Source organism: Podarcis erhardii (genome assembly GCF_964252035.2).
Source record: "Podarcis erhardii genome assembly, chromosome: 6".
NCBI classification, from domain to species: domain Eukaryota; kingdom Metazoa; phylum Chordata; class Lepidosauria; order Squamata; family Lacertidae; genus Podarcis; species Podarcis erhardii.
In genome coordinates, this window is record NC_138510.1 from 97923143 (window position 1) to 97937509 (window position 14367).

At 44.4% G+C, this 14367-nt stretch overlaps 1 protein-coding gene across 1 annotated transcript in view; it reads right to left on the minus strand.

Moving 5' to 3' along the window:
- The window catches only part of DDR2 (discoidin domain receptor tyrosine kinase 2), a 65183-nt gene that overhangs the window by 13473 nt on the left and 37343 nt on the right, over positions 1–14367 (minus strand). Inside the window, exons 6-12 of the mRNA XM_081867313.1 lie at positions 11928–12024; positions 10122–10305; positions 8129–8372; positions 5849–5911; positions 4741–4871; positions 4092–4302; positions 393–616 (exon numbers count right to left, since the gene is read on the minus strand). Coding sequence (XP_081723439.1) covers positions 393–616; positions 4092–4302; positions 4741–4871; positions 5849–5911; positions 8129–8372; positions 10122–10305; positions 11928–12024 — 1154 coding nt within the window. The remainder of the gene's footprint in view (positions 1–392; positions 617–4091; positions 4303–4740; positions 4872–5848; positions 5912–8128; positions 8373–10121; positions 10306–11927; positions 12025–14367) is intronic.

Sequence of the window (14367 nt, forward strand, 5' to 3'; positions counted from 1 at the left end):
ACCCATTGGGGGGGGGGCACAGAGGGTGGAAAGCGCCACCCCCAACCAGCACACCAGTGCTCACCCAGGAGCAGCGGGGGGTGGCAGCCCCCTCCCCTCAATACTGGGGGGGCTCAGCCCCCTGTTTCAAAATATTGAGGGGGTTGAAGCACCTTCTGTCCCCTATAGCTGGCACCCCTGATCAGAACATCTTGGCATTCCTGTCCCAGCCCATAGTTTATCCAACTCCTTTTTCTTTTCTGCTCATGGCCTTCTTGCCTTAGTGCTCAGTCCAGCTGAGTCTTTCTCTTACCTCCATGACCAGACCACGCCATGCTTTTATCATCCGTCTCCTGCTCCAGCAATCCTTGCTGGAAGGTACACATATTGTAAGGAGCAAGCCGTGAACTCACCTCTCCAAACTGGCCTTCTCCCAGCTTCTCCTTGAAAGTCAGCAGCTTTCGAGGAAACTCGGCCACAGCCACATCTTTGCCAGACAGCAAGTCCATGGTGACTGCAGGGACAGAGTAGGTGTTGCTGCCTGTCACCCCCTGCAGGTTCACAATGTCTGCCTCTGCATAATGAGGAACCCCTTCAGCTGCACCGGGCTGGGCTGGCTTGGCAGACGCACTGCAACCTGGGAAGGGAAGAAAATAGAGGAGAGGGTCTCAGCCAAATATACTTTGGGGTCTTTGGCTGCAATCCTCAAGGGCCACCTCTGTGCATATGACCCGAACCCTGCTATCATCACCCGAGGCCCTTCTTCATGTGCCACGCTCCAGGAGAAGTCCAGAAGGTGGCAGCACAAGAATGGGGCCTTTTCTGTGGTGGTTCCCCATTTGTGAATGGCTCTCTCCAGAGGGACTCACCTGGCGCCTTCACTACATATCTTTAGGCGCCAGGAAAAAAGATTCCTCTATAACCAGACCTTTGACTGACTAAACAATTTAATGGTCTTTTAAATGACTTTGTGGGAGGGGGTTATTGGTTTTTGTGGCTGTTAAGTATTCTGCGTTTTCACTTTGTATTTTTGTGCTGTAAACCACCCTCAGATCTTCAGTTGAAGGGCGGTATATAAAGTGCTGAATCAATAAAATGAACTTTGGACAACATTAAACTTTTTTATTATTATAGCAAGATACCAGTAATTTATGCAGTGTCTTTCTGGATATGTTTATTATGCCATAGCTCCTATGTTGGGGAAGTTTTCTTTCTTTCTTTTTCTTCTGTTTGTATTCTGTTGCTTGCTCTTTACATAAATAAAAATATTTATACATACTGTATATAAAAATGTTGAATGCTGCAACTTATGGATACTAAGAACTTTATTCTTTATTTTATATAAGTTCTTCTGTTTCTGTTATTCATACAGTAAGGAGATTTGTGCAGGCACCACAGGCTCCAGGTTGCCCCCAAAACTGAAGGGCACTGGCGCGCACATGCACCTCGCAGTGCTGTGCAGGGCAGGGCAGCCTTCCTCTAGGGAGACGCTACACAGGCCGGCGTGACCTCACGCCAGAAGCGCCAACCGAGGGAGTGAGAGAGGAAGGCGGGAAGAAGGGTGAGAAATATTGAGGGGACTGGCCCCTGCTGCAAGTTGTTGGCAGGGCTGACCCAAGACCTGGCCCTATTGTGTATTTGGAGTTTGCCAACAGGAAGACCACCTGCTGCCATCAAGTTATCTTTGGATGCCAAATTAAGGATGGGCAGATCTCAGTTTTTCTCAGTTTCTCATTTTGCCAGTCTTAAGTTCAGTTCTTCACATTTGCACATCAGTGACTATTGCACATCAGATATATCATTATATCACATTATATCACACCACATTTTACATATATATATAGTGGTGTGATATAATGTGATATAATGATATAACGTGGTATATATATATATATATATATGCAGGTTTTGGTGTCCTCGGGTGTCTTCCCGTGTAAAAGTTGGGGTGTCTAGGCGACGTTTCGACGAGGTCTCACTCGTCATCTTCAGGCTGGTGCTTTCGGCTTCTTGTTACTGGAACAGAGCAGGATCTCAGTGTTTGAGTTCCTATAAATACTGTAGAGGGGGTGTGGTGTATAGCCTCCAATGTTCTGGACAGAGAGGAAGTTCCCAGGCTAGTGTGCCTTTTCTTCTTTTGTTCCTTAATTACTTGAGAGATATCTTGAGTGATTTCTTGAGTGATATCCTGAGTACCACTTAGGTGGGTCATTAGGTGTGGATTAGTTGTTAAAGTCTTTGTGTCTTGACCTCTTGAACTTTGTGAAGAGTTTTCCTGAGAAGATGGCTGTACTGTACTTAGTTGTGCTCTGGCTTGGCTTCGTGTATAGGGGCGAGCTGTGGTTTTGTGGCTTGTGTCAGCCAGATCTGTGTAGGGATTGCAGGGGGGTGCAGCATCCGGAGGTGCCACCATGGATTGGCTACTGGATGGTGTCTGTAATTCATCTGTGGAGAGGGTCTGGGTTTGGGTCTGGTGTGGTTGATTGGTGTTGGCGTTCTGTGTGCCTCTGGATCTGGTGTCAGTTTTTGTGGGGAGGGCTAATTTCCAGATGTCTGGCAAGCGGGATGTGTCGTCACGCTTGTTCATGTTGTGAGGGTGTTTCTCTATCTCGATGGCTTCCATGATTATTCTCTTGTGGTGATGTTCCGTGTTAAAGAGCAATTATCCTCAGAAACCCCAAGGATAAAATCCAGTTGGAAAACCAAGGGATCTATGAAATACCCTGCAAAGTCTGCCCAGCCACGTACATTGGACAAACAAACAGACGAATAAATGCACGTATCGCAGAACACAAGAATGCCGTCAAAAAAGAAGAAAAAACTTCCTCTCTTTTCCAACACATGAAAGAAACAGGACACGAAATTAATTTTGCAGATTCCAAATTGCTCTTTAACACGGAACATCACCACAAGAGAATAATCATGGAAGCCATCGAGATAGAGAAACACCCTCACAACATGAACAAGCGTGACGACACATCCCGCTTGCCAGACATCTGGAAATTAGCCCTCCCCACAAAAACTGACACCAGATCCAGAGGCACACAGAACGCCAACACCAATCAACCACACCAGACCCAAACCCAGACCCTCTCCACAGATGAATTACAGACACCATCCAGTAGCCAATCCATGGTGGCACCTCCGGATGCTGCACCCCCCTGCAATCCCTACACAGATCTGGCTGACACAAGCCACAAAACCACAGCTCGCCCCTATACACGAAGCCAAGCCAGAGCACAACTAAGTACAGTACAGCCATCTTCTCAGGAAAACTCTTCACAAAGTTCAAGAGGTCAAGACACAAAGACTTTAACAACTAATCCACACCTAATGACCCACCTAAGTGGTACTCAGGATATCACTCAAGAAATCACTCAAGATATCTCTCAAGTAATTAAGGAACAAAAGAAGAAAAGGCACACTAGCCTGGGAACTTCCTCTCTGTCCAGAACATTGGAGGCTATACACCACACCCCCTCTACAGTATTTATAGGAACTCAAACACTGAGATCCTGCTCTGTTCCAGTAACAAGAAGCCGAAAGCACCAGCCTGAAGATGACGAGTGAGACCTCGTCGAAACGTCGCCTAGACACCCCAACTTTTACACGGGAAGACACCCGAGGACACCAAAACCTGCATTCCTGTACCCGTGAAAATCTACGAAAGCATATATATATATATATATATATATATATATATATATGAAATATGTGTTTTTAGACACAGTTTACCACCGTACATGTGTTTTTGTATGCATTACGTGGCAGAAGACCTACATTGCAAAATTCAGATAATTCATACAATTCATTTTAAATAAGGCTGTTGATTTATAATTTAATAACTCTTTTATCTATATATTCTATGAGATGGCTGCTATTTTATGCTTTAAAATAAATTTGTGCTTTTAGAAGCATAACAAAACTACCGTATGATGGCCCTTTTGGAACTGAAAGGCAGTACGTATAAAAGTACCTAAGTAAATAATTCAATCTCATTCCCCCCTTAGCTTTGAAAAAAATTAAGAAATGTTGAAGCTGGGACAGGGGTTTATAGTCCAGGGCAATAGAGCAAATATGGGAACAAGATCAAGAGAGTGCCCAGTTGCTCTGACCTGCCTCTTGCTCCCCCGGGGTGAATTCAGGTAACTTGCGGATGAGTCGAGAAGGCTCCTGGTAGTCTGCAGCCAGTGGGAATATGCGGTCGTAAGTGGAGTTTGATTCTCGCTCACTGGATGATGTGGAGCGGTTATGGTTGAACATGCTGGACTCACTGGGCAGAGAGAGGCTGACAGTCATTTCGTCATCCAACATCCGGCGAGAGGCCTGGAAGTAAGTCAAGGTTTCATCTTTACTGTACAACAGGCAGAAGAGGGTGAGACTGGCTTTATGAACTGATATTAACATCCCTGTTCAATCATATTCATTGGTGCAAGCGCATGCAATGTTTTAAGACGTACAGAGCTTTTCCTTGGGCCAGACTTACATGCTATTAAGTTAAGAAGCGTAGAACGAGGGAGGGAGAAAGAGATGGGGATTTTACCCCCTGTGAGTAGGAAACAGCTTAAGGGAACAAGTAGGTTTCCTCAACAGTTATGAAAGGATCTTGAATAGGTTGCTTCAAATCTTGATACTAAACTCACATTTCCTACACATTTCTGTGCTTACTTGCATGTGCCATGCTTAATCCTGAGGAAGTAACTTACTCACTTTGGCAGGTAAGTTTCTAATGCAGACATGCACTGTATCTGTCTGCAGGCTTACCTTTTCCAACATCTTCTGCCAAAACTGTCTCCAGAGGATGATTACAATGATGGCCACCAGGATGAAAATGATGGCCACTAGGCAGCCAATCAAGATGCGAGTATTACTGTCATCCACTTTGAGGGTTGGATCTGTCAGAATACAACCATAAAATGTGAGCTTTAGGTGAATTCATGAAAATTAAAAAGACTTTCATATGGCATATTGCAAGCTGCCATCTTTTGCCCTAGGTTTCATACTTCCCCACTCCATCAGAATTATTCTCTGTGTCTTTTCAAATACTGCCTCTATTCACACTGAGAACAGCAGCCTGAATAACTAAGAGTGCAGTTCTAGCCCATTCCAGAATTGAGGGAGAGGGCTCAAGACGGCACATAGGTTCCCCTCTGCTGAAGAATGCCACTGGTCTTCATTATGATGGGAGGTCCAACTGCCATCAAGAGGGTGGAAAGCTATGGCTGCCCTTTCTGGTAGAAAGGAAAAAGGCCTGAAATAAGGTATTTCAGGGAAGGCTGCCACTGGCCTTGGATCTATCCAATCTTCCATTCTTGGACAAGGTGATTGAGCAGGTGGTCGCTGAACAATTCCAGGCATATCTGGAGGATGCAGGCCATTTGGTTCCCTTCCAGTCAGAATTCAGGCCCCTTCATGAGCCTGAGCAGTTGCCTTGGTCTCGTGGTCCCTAGCTCTGGCAGGCTAGGGAGAGAGGTGAAAGCTGTTTCCTGGTTCTGCTGGATCTTGCAGCAGCTTTTGATACCATTGACCATGGTATCCTCTGGGCTGGGAAGAAGTTGGGAGCTGGGGGCACTACTATACAATGGTTCTGCTCTTCCCCCTAGGCCATGTCCAGAAAGTGGTGTTGGGAGATGAGTGTTCAGAGCCCTGGGCTCTCACTTGTGGAGCACCTCAGGGCTCTGTCCTTTCCTCTTCTCTCTGCAGGAGTAGCAAAATGAAAGTAAGGGCCTCACCCCCACCCCTCCACCACAGTGCAAACCTGCTACTCGGCATCTCCCTGGGGCCAAGTTAGCATTGTTCCACAGCTAGCTCAACCACAATATTCCAGGTAGATCACTTTATGGTCCACATTCTAGACTAGCTTCTCACATACCATATGTAGTAGGAGTCACTGAAGAATCAGGAAGGGCTCCAGAATTATTGTACATGGCTGCATCTAATAAAGAAAAGGGGGGAATCCAGACTTAAACAACAGCACCAGCAGACACAGTGGCTGTTTGAAACTTTCATTTTTAAATGTGGAAAATCAGATTATAGGTGCTTCTCAAGACACTGAGCTGGTTTCAATGATCATATCTTGGCTTAATGAAGAAAGATGTGAAAGCCCCTGATGGCCGTGCACACATCCTCTTTGCTCCTCTAGTCACACAAACAGTGATTAAAACATTAGGTTTGGTTATGGAAAAGGCGGTTTCCCTTGGCCAACCAGCTAAACTCCTGTCAGTGGCCCATCCAGACTTTTGTTTGACCTGTGATTCCTACTGATCTAGTATCACGGGTCCAATAGGGTTTTTGTCCCACCACTTTCCCCAGGAAAACCCACTGGTTACTGTTGAACTGGAGCAAATGCCAGTCTGCAGAAAACCTGAATAAAAATCTGTCCCTCTTCTGAACTAGTCCTAATATAGCTCCTGAATCAGATTTCATGTGCTTGATGTGTTGGGGAGAGTCTGCTCCCCCCCTCCTTCTTTCCCCACCTAGCCCTGCAGGGTAATTTTTCCTGTTGCCTCTTCAGATTTGAGAAGCACTTCCGGTTTTCTCAGCATGTTTTATTTATTTATTTTACTTTCCCCTGTTTACTGCTCATGTAAAACTTGTGATAAAATGATATTTATTGGAAGGGTCCCCACTTCTTTTGTATGTCAAATGACTATCCAGCTTTCTGAGCATCTGGTTCCCTGATTATCTGGTTTTCTGATTATCTGACTGCCGTAGGTAGGCAGAGTTGAAGTTGGGGAGAACACAAGAAGCAGACTATTGATTATAGGGCTAAAGAACAGGAAAGCATGGGATTTCAGGGATAAAATCTGAGGCAAGAATCACAAGTGGGAACACCCAGCCCTGGACCAAATTGAAAACAGGGCAAAAAGACATGGGAGGGAAAGTGTGAGAGGGACTAGAGGAGAGGCCTCAGAGACTAAGCAAAGTTTAGACCAGGCTCAGGGGTGCCAACTTGAATAAAATATGGGGGAGGGGGAAAGTAAGCCGTGCCCCACATAATTGATCACAATATGCGGCACCTGCACACCATTTGAATGGCAAAGCCCATCAACTTGGGGGGCAGTCCCCTCAAATGTGGGGGGTCTGAAGGGACCTCAGCCTCTAGGAGTTCACTCTGTGACCAGGCTCCTATGGGAAGAAGGTAGATACCCTGAGGTCCCAGGCTGCTTAGGGCTTTTTAAAGGTCTAAACCACAGGGGGCCCTTTTCAGCCCAGCAGCCATATTCCCTCAGTTGCATACTGGGAGCGGCATATCAGTGGCAGGCACAGCCAAAGGCAACAACATGAGCAGAGATGTGACTTTCGCTTGGCTGGAGAGGGGTGTGGGTGGGTGTAGAAACCTCCAAATTTTGTATGGCTTGAACCCAACTTACCACACAAAGGCAAGGAAGAGATTATCACAATTCAGGGACGGACACATTCTGGCCATGCAAAAACACACCAGGTGAGGTGGGACAGAGCAAGGCCAATAAAGGCTGTAGCCTAGGAAGATGCCCAAGGGACAGGCAGTGATACCTGGAGGCTCTCACACAGTTTGAACTGAGTCTAGAAACTAGCTGGCCACCCATGGTACAATCAGCTGTGTCTGCCCAGCTCCTGATAACAACCTGGCAGCAGCAGTTTCTGAACTCCAAGGGCAATCCCATGTAAAGTGAATTAAAGTAGTCCAACCTGGCAGTAACAAGAACAGGAATAAGTCTAAATTCTCCAGAAAAGGCCACTGTTTACAAGTTAGTAAAAGGAACTCCTAACTGACTTTCTGGTCCATCAACTGCATCCTTCCCTGGGAAAAATAGACCTGGGCTTAGTCACATCTATGTGCAATGAAGTGTATGCACCTATGCACACTTTAGACATTAGAGCAAATGCCTACATGGCTTATGAGGCAGGAGTGGCTAGGGCACAATCCTGTTCACTGAACCAATACAGAGCAGGTCTTCTGTGTTGTACAGGTCCACATATCTTGTATATCATTATGACAAATACAGTTCATCAGCCTATGCTGTGTCCAGACATATGAGAAAATTAAACCTACTTTCGTAGCACATCAGGCCTTCTAGTGATGGGATTCCTGGCTCCCTCCCAAAATATCTCTCACTTACTAGGATACACATAAACACACACAGTTCCATCACCCATCCCTGTGTCATACCTGACTGGAAGGTGATCTCACTGAACATCATCCAGGTGTCCGCAAAGTAGAACTGGCATTTGATGGCACTAGCCATGTGATGGAGAAGGGGCACTGTGACGAAGCGGGCACTGGGGTTCACATCATCTAGCACCAGCACTGAGGAGATGGCATTAGGCTCCCACTCATTTGCATCAGAGCGAAAGTGGCACTGCACCTCCTTGAAAATCTTCACTCCCTTGGCAAACATATTGTTGCAGTGAACCTGTGTAATGGAGACATGAGAGGGGTGAGCAGGAGGTGACATGATCCCACCCAGAGACTATGAGATGCTCCAAGTAAGGTTGCCACATTTTTTGAAAGCCCTGCTACATTAAACAGTAGAGAGAAACATAGAAAATTAACAGGAGAAGCAATCAAGTGTTATATAAATGTTGTGAAATAAATAAGTAATAATACTCTCCCACTGTAACTGCATGCAAGGCAGCCACATTAAGCTTTTGCTCCTATGAACATATATTTGGGAGTAAGCTTCACTGAACTCAGTGCAGCTTCCCTTTGAGTAATCAAGCTATAAGATGCCTCCTTCAGCAAGATCTTAGTGTATGACAAAATTTCAGAATTTTAGCCTTCCTAGGGTCTCTAGGGTCTCAATTTCAGGACTGAGGTCCAGAATCACAGTGTGTGCATGCGCACATACTATTTTCTTCTTGGCTGTTTTGCCACTTGTTCCACCCATTCTATCCATCAGGTTGCACCCTTGAGGTGCTAGGCAAAGCCAGACTCTTCTCTCCTGATTTCTCCTGCACAGGCCCCTCGGGAATGAATGGGATGAAGCTTGAAACCGTTGCTCTTAATCGACCCAAGCTCTCATCAATTTCAGTAGAATAAGGTATCAGTAGATTGTGTCCCATATCAGTTAGTGGAAGGGAAAGATAAGATTTGAATTTTCTGCATAAGGCACAAAATATAACACCTGTTTATCCTTTGCCAGTGCCACTCTTATACACATCAACTGTCCCAGAAAAAAACAGGGCATCCTGATTTTTCCCATGAGAGGACAGCAGCCTAAATGGCCACTGTGAGCTCACATTATTTCAGTACACTCTCACCGTGAAAAAGTGCTTTTTTTCAGGGCAGAAATATTGTGCAGCGCCCCAAAACACATGTTTTAGGGCACCATGCCCCCAACAAGTGCTGGGGGGGGGGGCTGAGAACTTGTACAGGTAACATGACTTGCACAGGATTGCAGCCCCAGAAGATGGCGTCTGAGTTTTGGATCCCTTTGTATCGCAGGGTCTGCACTCTTCCCTGCCAACCAAATGTGTCAGATTTCAAAATGGCTGTCATCAACACAGGTCAAATGAATACACAGACCCCTTTTTTAAGGTAAGGGATTTGGACTTTGGCACACATATTTAGAACAAAGGCCCATGTGTAATTGTTTATCATAATAGTAACTCAAGTGTGTAGGCCAAAAGTTCATTTATTTATTTAAACCATTTATATATCACTTAACTACCATAGTCTCAGAAATACAATACAGAAAAGATAAAAATAGGTTAAAACTATAAAATCAGACTTCAGCTGGAAAAACAGTTTTGGAAGGTGTTGGAAGCTCAACACCTCTGACCTCAGCTGGAAATGAGTCCCATAAAATTGGGTCCCTCAAGACCTCAGTGATTGGGGTGGGATATAAGGGATTAGGTATCCTTGAGGCATCTGGACCCAAGCAGATAAGGGCCTTGTAAATTAATATAAGAATCTTGAACTTGGTCCTGCAGCATATAGGAAGCCAGTGCAAGCTTTTGAGCATCCAAGTTGTCTGTTAGCACTGGTCTGCCCCAGTCAACAGTCAAGCTGAACCTTTTTGCACCAGCTGGAGCCTTCAGACCTGAGGTTTGAAACGTGGGGTTGGGCAGCAGGAAAGGGATCCCCACACACCTTCTATAAATTGCGCTCTGCTGCCAGTCTAAAGAAAACATGGGAGCCCGCTTTGAATTTAGCAACTAACCTTCATGGTGGTGAAGTTTCTGATCCGGTCAAATTCGAAGACAATTTCCACATAGCCGTTGGTGGTGCTCTCATTGCGCCAGCCAACATAGTCATAACCAGGCCATACATGGTATTCATGGGTTTGGCTAAAATCGTCCAGGCCTGAAACCCCGTCTGTCAGCTGGCCTAGTCCTTCCGTCATGCTAGTGAGTGGCAGGTTAAAAGGGGGGGGGGGTAGAACACAGTTAATCCCAACCTTTTCCTTCTAAACATCAGCAAGATTGTCCTGGCTCAAACAGGAGGGAAAAGGAGACAGATGGTGGCCTCCTGTACCATTTAATGGATGGATAAATTGTGGAACTGGCAGCTGGAAACTCAGTTGGAAGTCCAATTTAGCTCCGGGGATAGGCAAATTCTCACGTTAGTTTTTGATACAGTAAATTCCTCTCACGTGATGCAATGTAAAGCAGTTTTGTACATGCCCTGATGATCCCCAAATCATCATGAGAGTTTTTTGTGAGGCACAGGGGGCTTCCGGGAAGTTCCAAAAGTCCCAGGTTACACAAGGAAGGAATCTTGTAGTTCTCTAGAAATCTAGTTACAGTAGGGGTAGCCAACGTGGTGCTCTCCAGCTGTCATGGACTACTACAACTTCCATCATCCCTGGTCATGCTGGCCATCTGGGGGGCACCATGTTGGCTACCCCTGAGCTATGGTGTCTTTGCTGGATCATTTCCATGTGATAACTTGCTTTGTGGAATAGTCCCCCATACAGGAAAAAGAAAACGAAGTTACTGGAACAGTTCCTTCAGTTCTAGAAAATGCTTGTGGACTTTAATGCAGTCACTTGTGAATTTGTCCACATGGGAATCCCAAACTCATTCAGGCAAGTCACGTGAGACAAAGTGGCCTGCATGCCATGAAGGCTTTGCTGTTTACCTGTTCAAATACCATAGTAAAAGCTAGTGAAACAATTAATTTTGCAGAAAGGTCATTTGCTCCACAAAAATGTGATGGGTAGACATCGCACAAGGAATTTATCACATGAAAAATGAGCATGAATTCTGTCTCTGGTTGAACTTGGAGGATGAGGATAATTATAATTTTGTTTGTTTGTTTGTTTATACCTACCTACCTACCTACCTATATACCCTGCCCATCTGACTGGGTTGTCATGTGACCATGAGAAAGTATAAAGGTACAGAAAGAGATCTGACAACCTTCTGAGGGCTATTTGAAGGGTTGAGCACTGTGAGAAAGGGATGGTGGACTAAATGGGCCACTGGTCTGATGCAGCAGAGTTGTTCTCACGTTCTTATGTTCAAATTCCCCAAATAGCAGGAAAATAGAGCAGATTCTTGAAAAATAACCACTTTTGACTTAGTTTGTGCCACTGGTTTAGGTTGGATACAAAACTTGGGGGCAGGTTGTTGCACTGGATGCACACATGCACTTTAAACTATAAACTTCCAAGGAAGAAACTGGATGGAGAACCAAAAATTATATTAAAAAAAGAGTTACACTGTCCTTTTTTTTCATGGGGTACTCAAGGGAACACAGTACCGGAACCTCTTTTTTTGTTTGTTAAAAAATGTGACACTTATTGTAACAACTTTATGGTGAGTACTAGCACCTATTTTTCTAGAAAAAAGGCACTGGTTACTCTTCACAATTTATCTTTAAATGTGAAACTATTGTTATGTTTCTTAACTCAATGGGATTGGCTGTTCCCTTTACTCTGAAATATTAACTTGGCTGAAGGCTTTCCTCTCTTCCTTCCACCCACCATGCACCTTTCCCAGTTGCGTGATACTCAGGAACCCACCTGTACCCGTCGTAGATTGAATCGTTCAGGTAAATCACGGTGCCACCAGGTAGAGCCAGCTGCTGCCCTGCAGGAGCACTGTATGAAACCAGCCCATCTGTAAAGGGATGGAACAGGGGTTACTCTTGCACTGCTGCTGCTGCTGCTGCTAGTGAGAACATCGGTCTGGAAAGAACTCCACAAACACAGAGCTTGGAGGCTGGGAACAGATAAGCTAAATGGGAAGAAAGTCTGGCTGAGGTCTAGGCTGCTTCCAAGTGGAATCATTCGCACACCTGCAAATTTAGGTTGTGCAGGTAGTGGATTTGGCACGCTTGAGCAACAAAATTGCTTTTTTAAAAAAGCACTTACTCACCATGTAATATTTCGAAAATCTCTAAGTGGTGTAGAGATTTGTAAAAAATGAGTTTTTGTGGGAAGGAAAATGATGGGGTAATGCCCTTGAAAGTGTGGGATAACACTTTCCTGCAAACGAATCAGAATAAATGCACAATAAACTCCAGCCCTCTGAACCACGCCTTCCTGCAGTTCAGGTACTCTTGTACTCAGGTACAAAGAGGACTCCGATCTCTTTGAAGCTAAAACAAGATAATACTGCAGAGATTAATTAAAGAAAGTACTTCCTGTGATCCTAATTGCTCCTCTGTGGTGCCTTTAAGCTGCAAGAAGGGCAGAGTTTCTAACAGTATATACTAGTCTGGGAAAGGGGTTGAAAATAGGACCTCACGGCACAAAACTTGATACATACCGTATTTTTCGCTCTATAACACGCACTTGACCATAACAAGCATGTAGTTTTTAGAGGAGGGAAATCCGTAGGCATGCCACCCGTAGGCATTCCCTCCATAACATGCACAGACATTTCCCCTTACTTTTTAGGAGGAAAAAAGTGAGTATTATGGTGCAAAAAATACGGTATTTCTTTACCCCTGATAAAGTTCCTAGCTCCTTATTTGCACAAAAGTTTGAAACAGATCTCCGTCAGTAAGCCTGATCAGGAACTACAGTTAATATACCTCTGTACCTCAAAATAAGTTATAAATATCTAGTCCATATAGTATAACTGCATGATTGAAGGAGTGTCCCCTTCAAAATTCGCAATAAATCTCTGTTCCAAACCTTTGTGCAAATAAGGAACTGGGAGCTAGCAACTAAGGCCTCATCCAGACTTCCTTTTATGCTGTGCTTTCTAGGCACAGGTCCAGGCTTTAAAGCTCAATGTCTGAACAGAATTGTTTGTTTGTTGTTTTGCCCCAGCACTTTCCCTGGGAAACCCTGTGTTTTACCGCTGAATTGGAGCAAATGTCAGGGAGACTCAGAGCAATGTTCGATTTCTGTTTGAATCCAAGGCTGCAACTATGCAAGAAACAAGATCCTTTTGGTGTTTTAAATCTGTGAGCCCTTCCATCTTAGGCTCAGGTTGTTTATGTGTGTAAATAAACCATATATCCTGAAGACCCCATAGTCTCCACTGTTCCTCATTTCCAAAAGGAAACATCAACTCTGAATAAACACCTGGAACCCCTGGAATCTCTCACTGCTCAGAGATTGGGGGGGCCTGTTTCTGCGTACTATTAAGGGGTGATTGTGTATTCTCTCTCTGTAATTCCACCCACCCCCCAACATGTACAGGGGAAAATACTGACCTACCTTACAGGGTTGCTTTCAGATTGCAAAATAATGGATACCAAGCACTTCAAACGCTCAAATGAGCTTTAGAAATGCTGTACTGTATTTATCATTTTTAAGACAATTCTATCTTTGCTTTCCTATTTTTTAACTATAACACTATTAATAAGTAGTTCTATTCAAGTATTATGATACAATTAAAAAGTAGTAAATGAAATTAAGAACAAAAAATAAATACATAAAGTTACCCATTCTAGCCCTTTAAATTAAACTGAATGCTTTTTTCCTTCAAGCATTAAATCTTCAATCAGTTTGGGAACAGCAGATTTTGCTTTCTGTCACTTAAATTGTCCTCTTCCTGTGACTTATTTCTGCACTTCACTGCACACTTTTCTAAACCACTGAATTTCTATGAATTTTTAAAGTTCCAGGAAACATTATACATTTGAAAGTGATACACATAAGTAAATTAGACGTATCACTGTGCAAAGGAATATGCTGCCAGTTGAGACATTTTTCCCTGACCAGTTCCACACTTGCCCCCACTTTCCCTCTCTAGTTTCCTCTTTGCTGCTCTCATTTCAGAGTAATGCGAACAAAAATGGCCACAATCTGTGCCCAAGAACAGCCATAATCCAGCTAAATACAGCCGTGAATGAGAGTTTTTCTGCAAGTTTGCATCCCAGCAGCTCAGTTTCAAAACTATTTTTTAATCTAAGAAACTGGTTGTGGAACTAAAGGGACTTTCCCCTCCATGTCTGCTAGGAATACCCACAGGTTGCTTTATTCTGGGATGAAATTTATTAGGAGA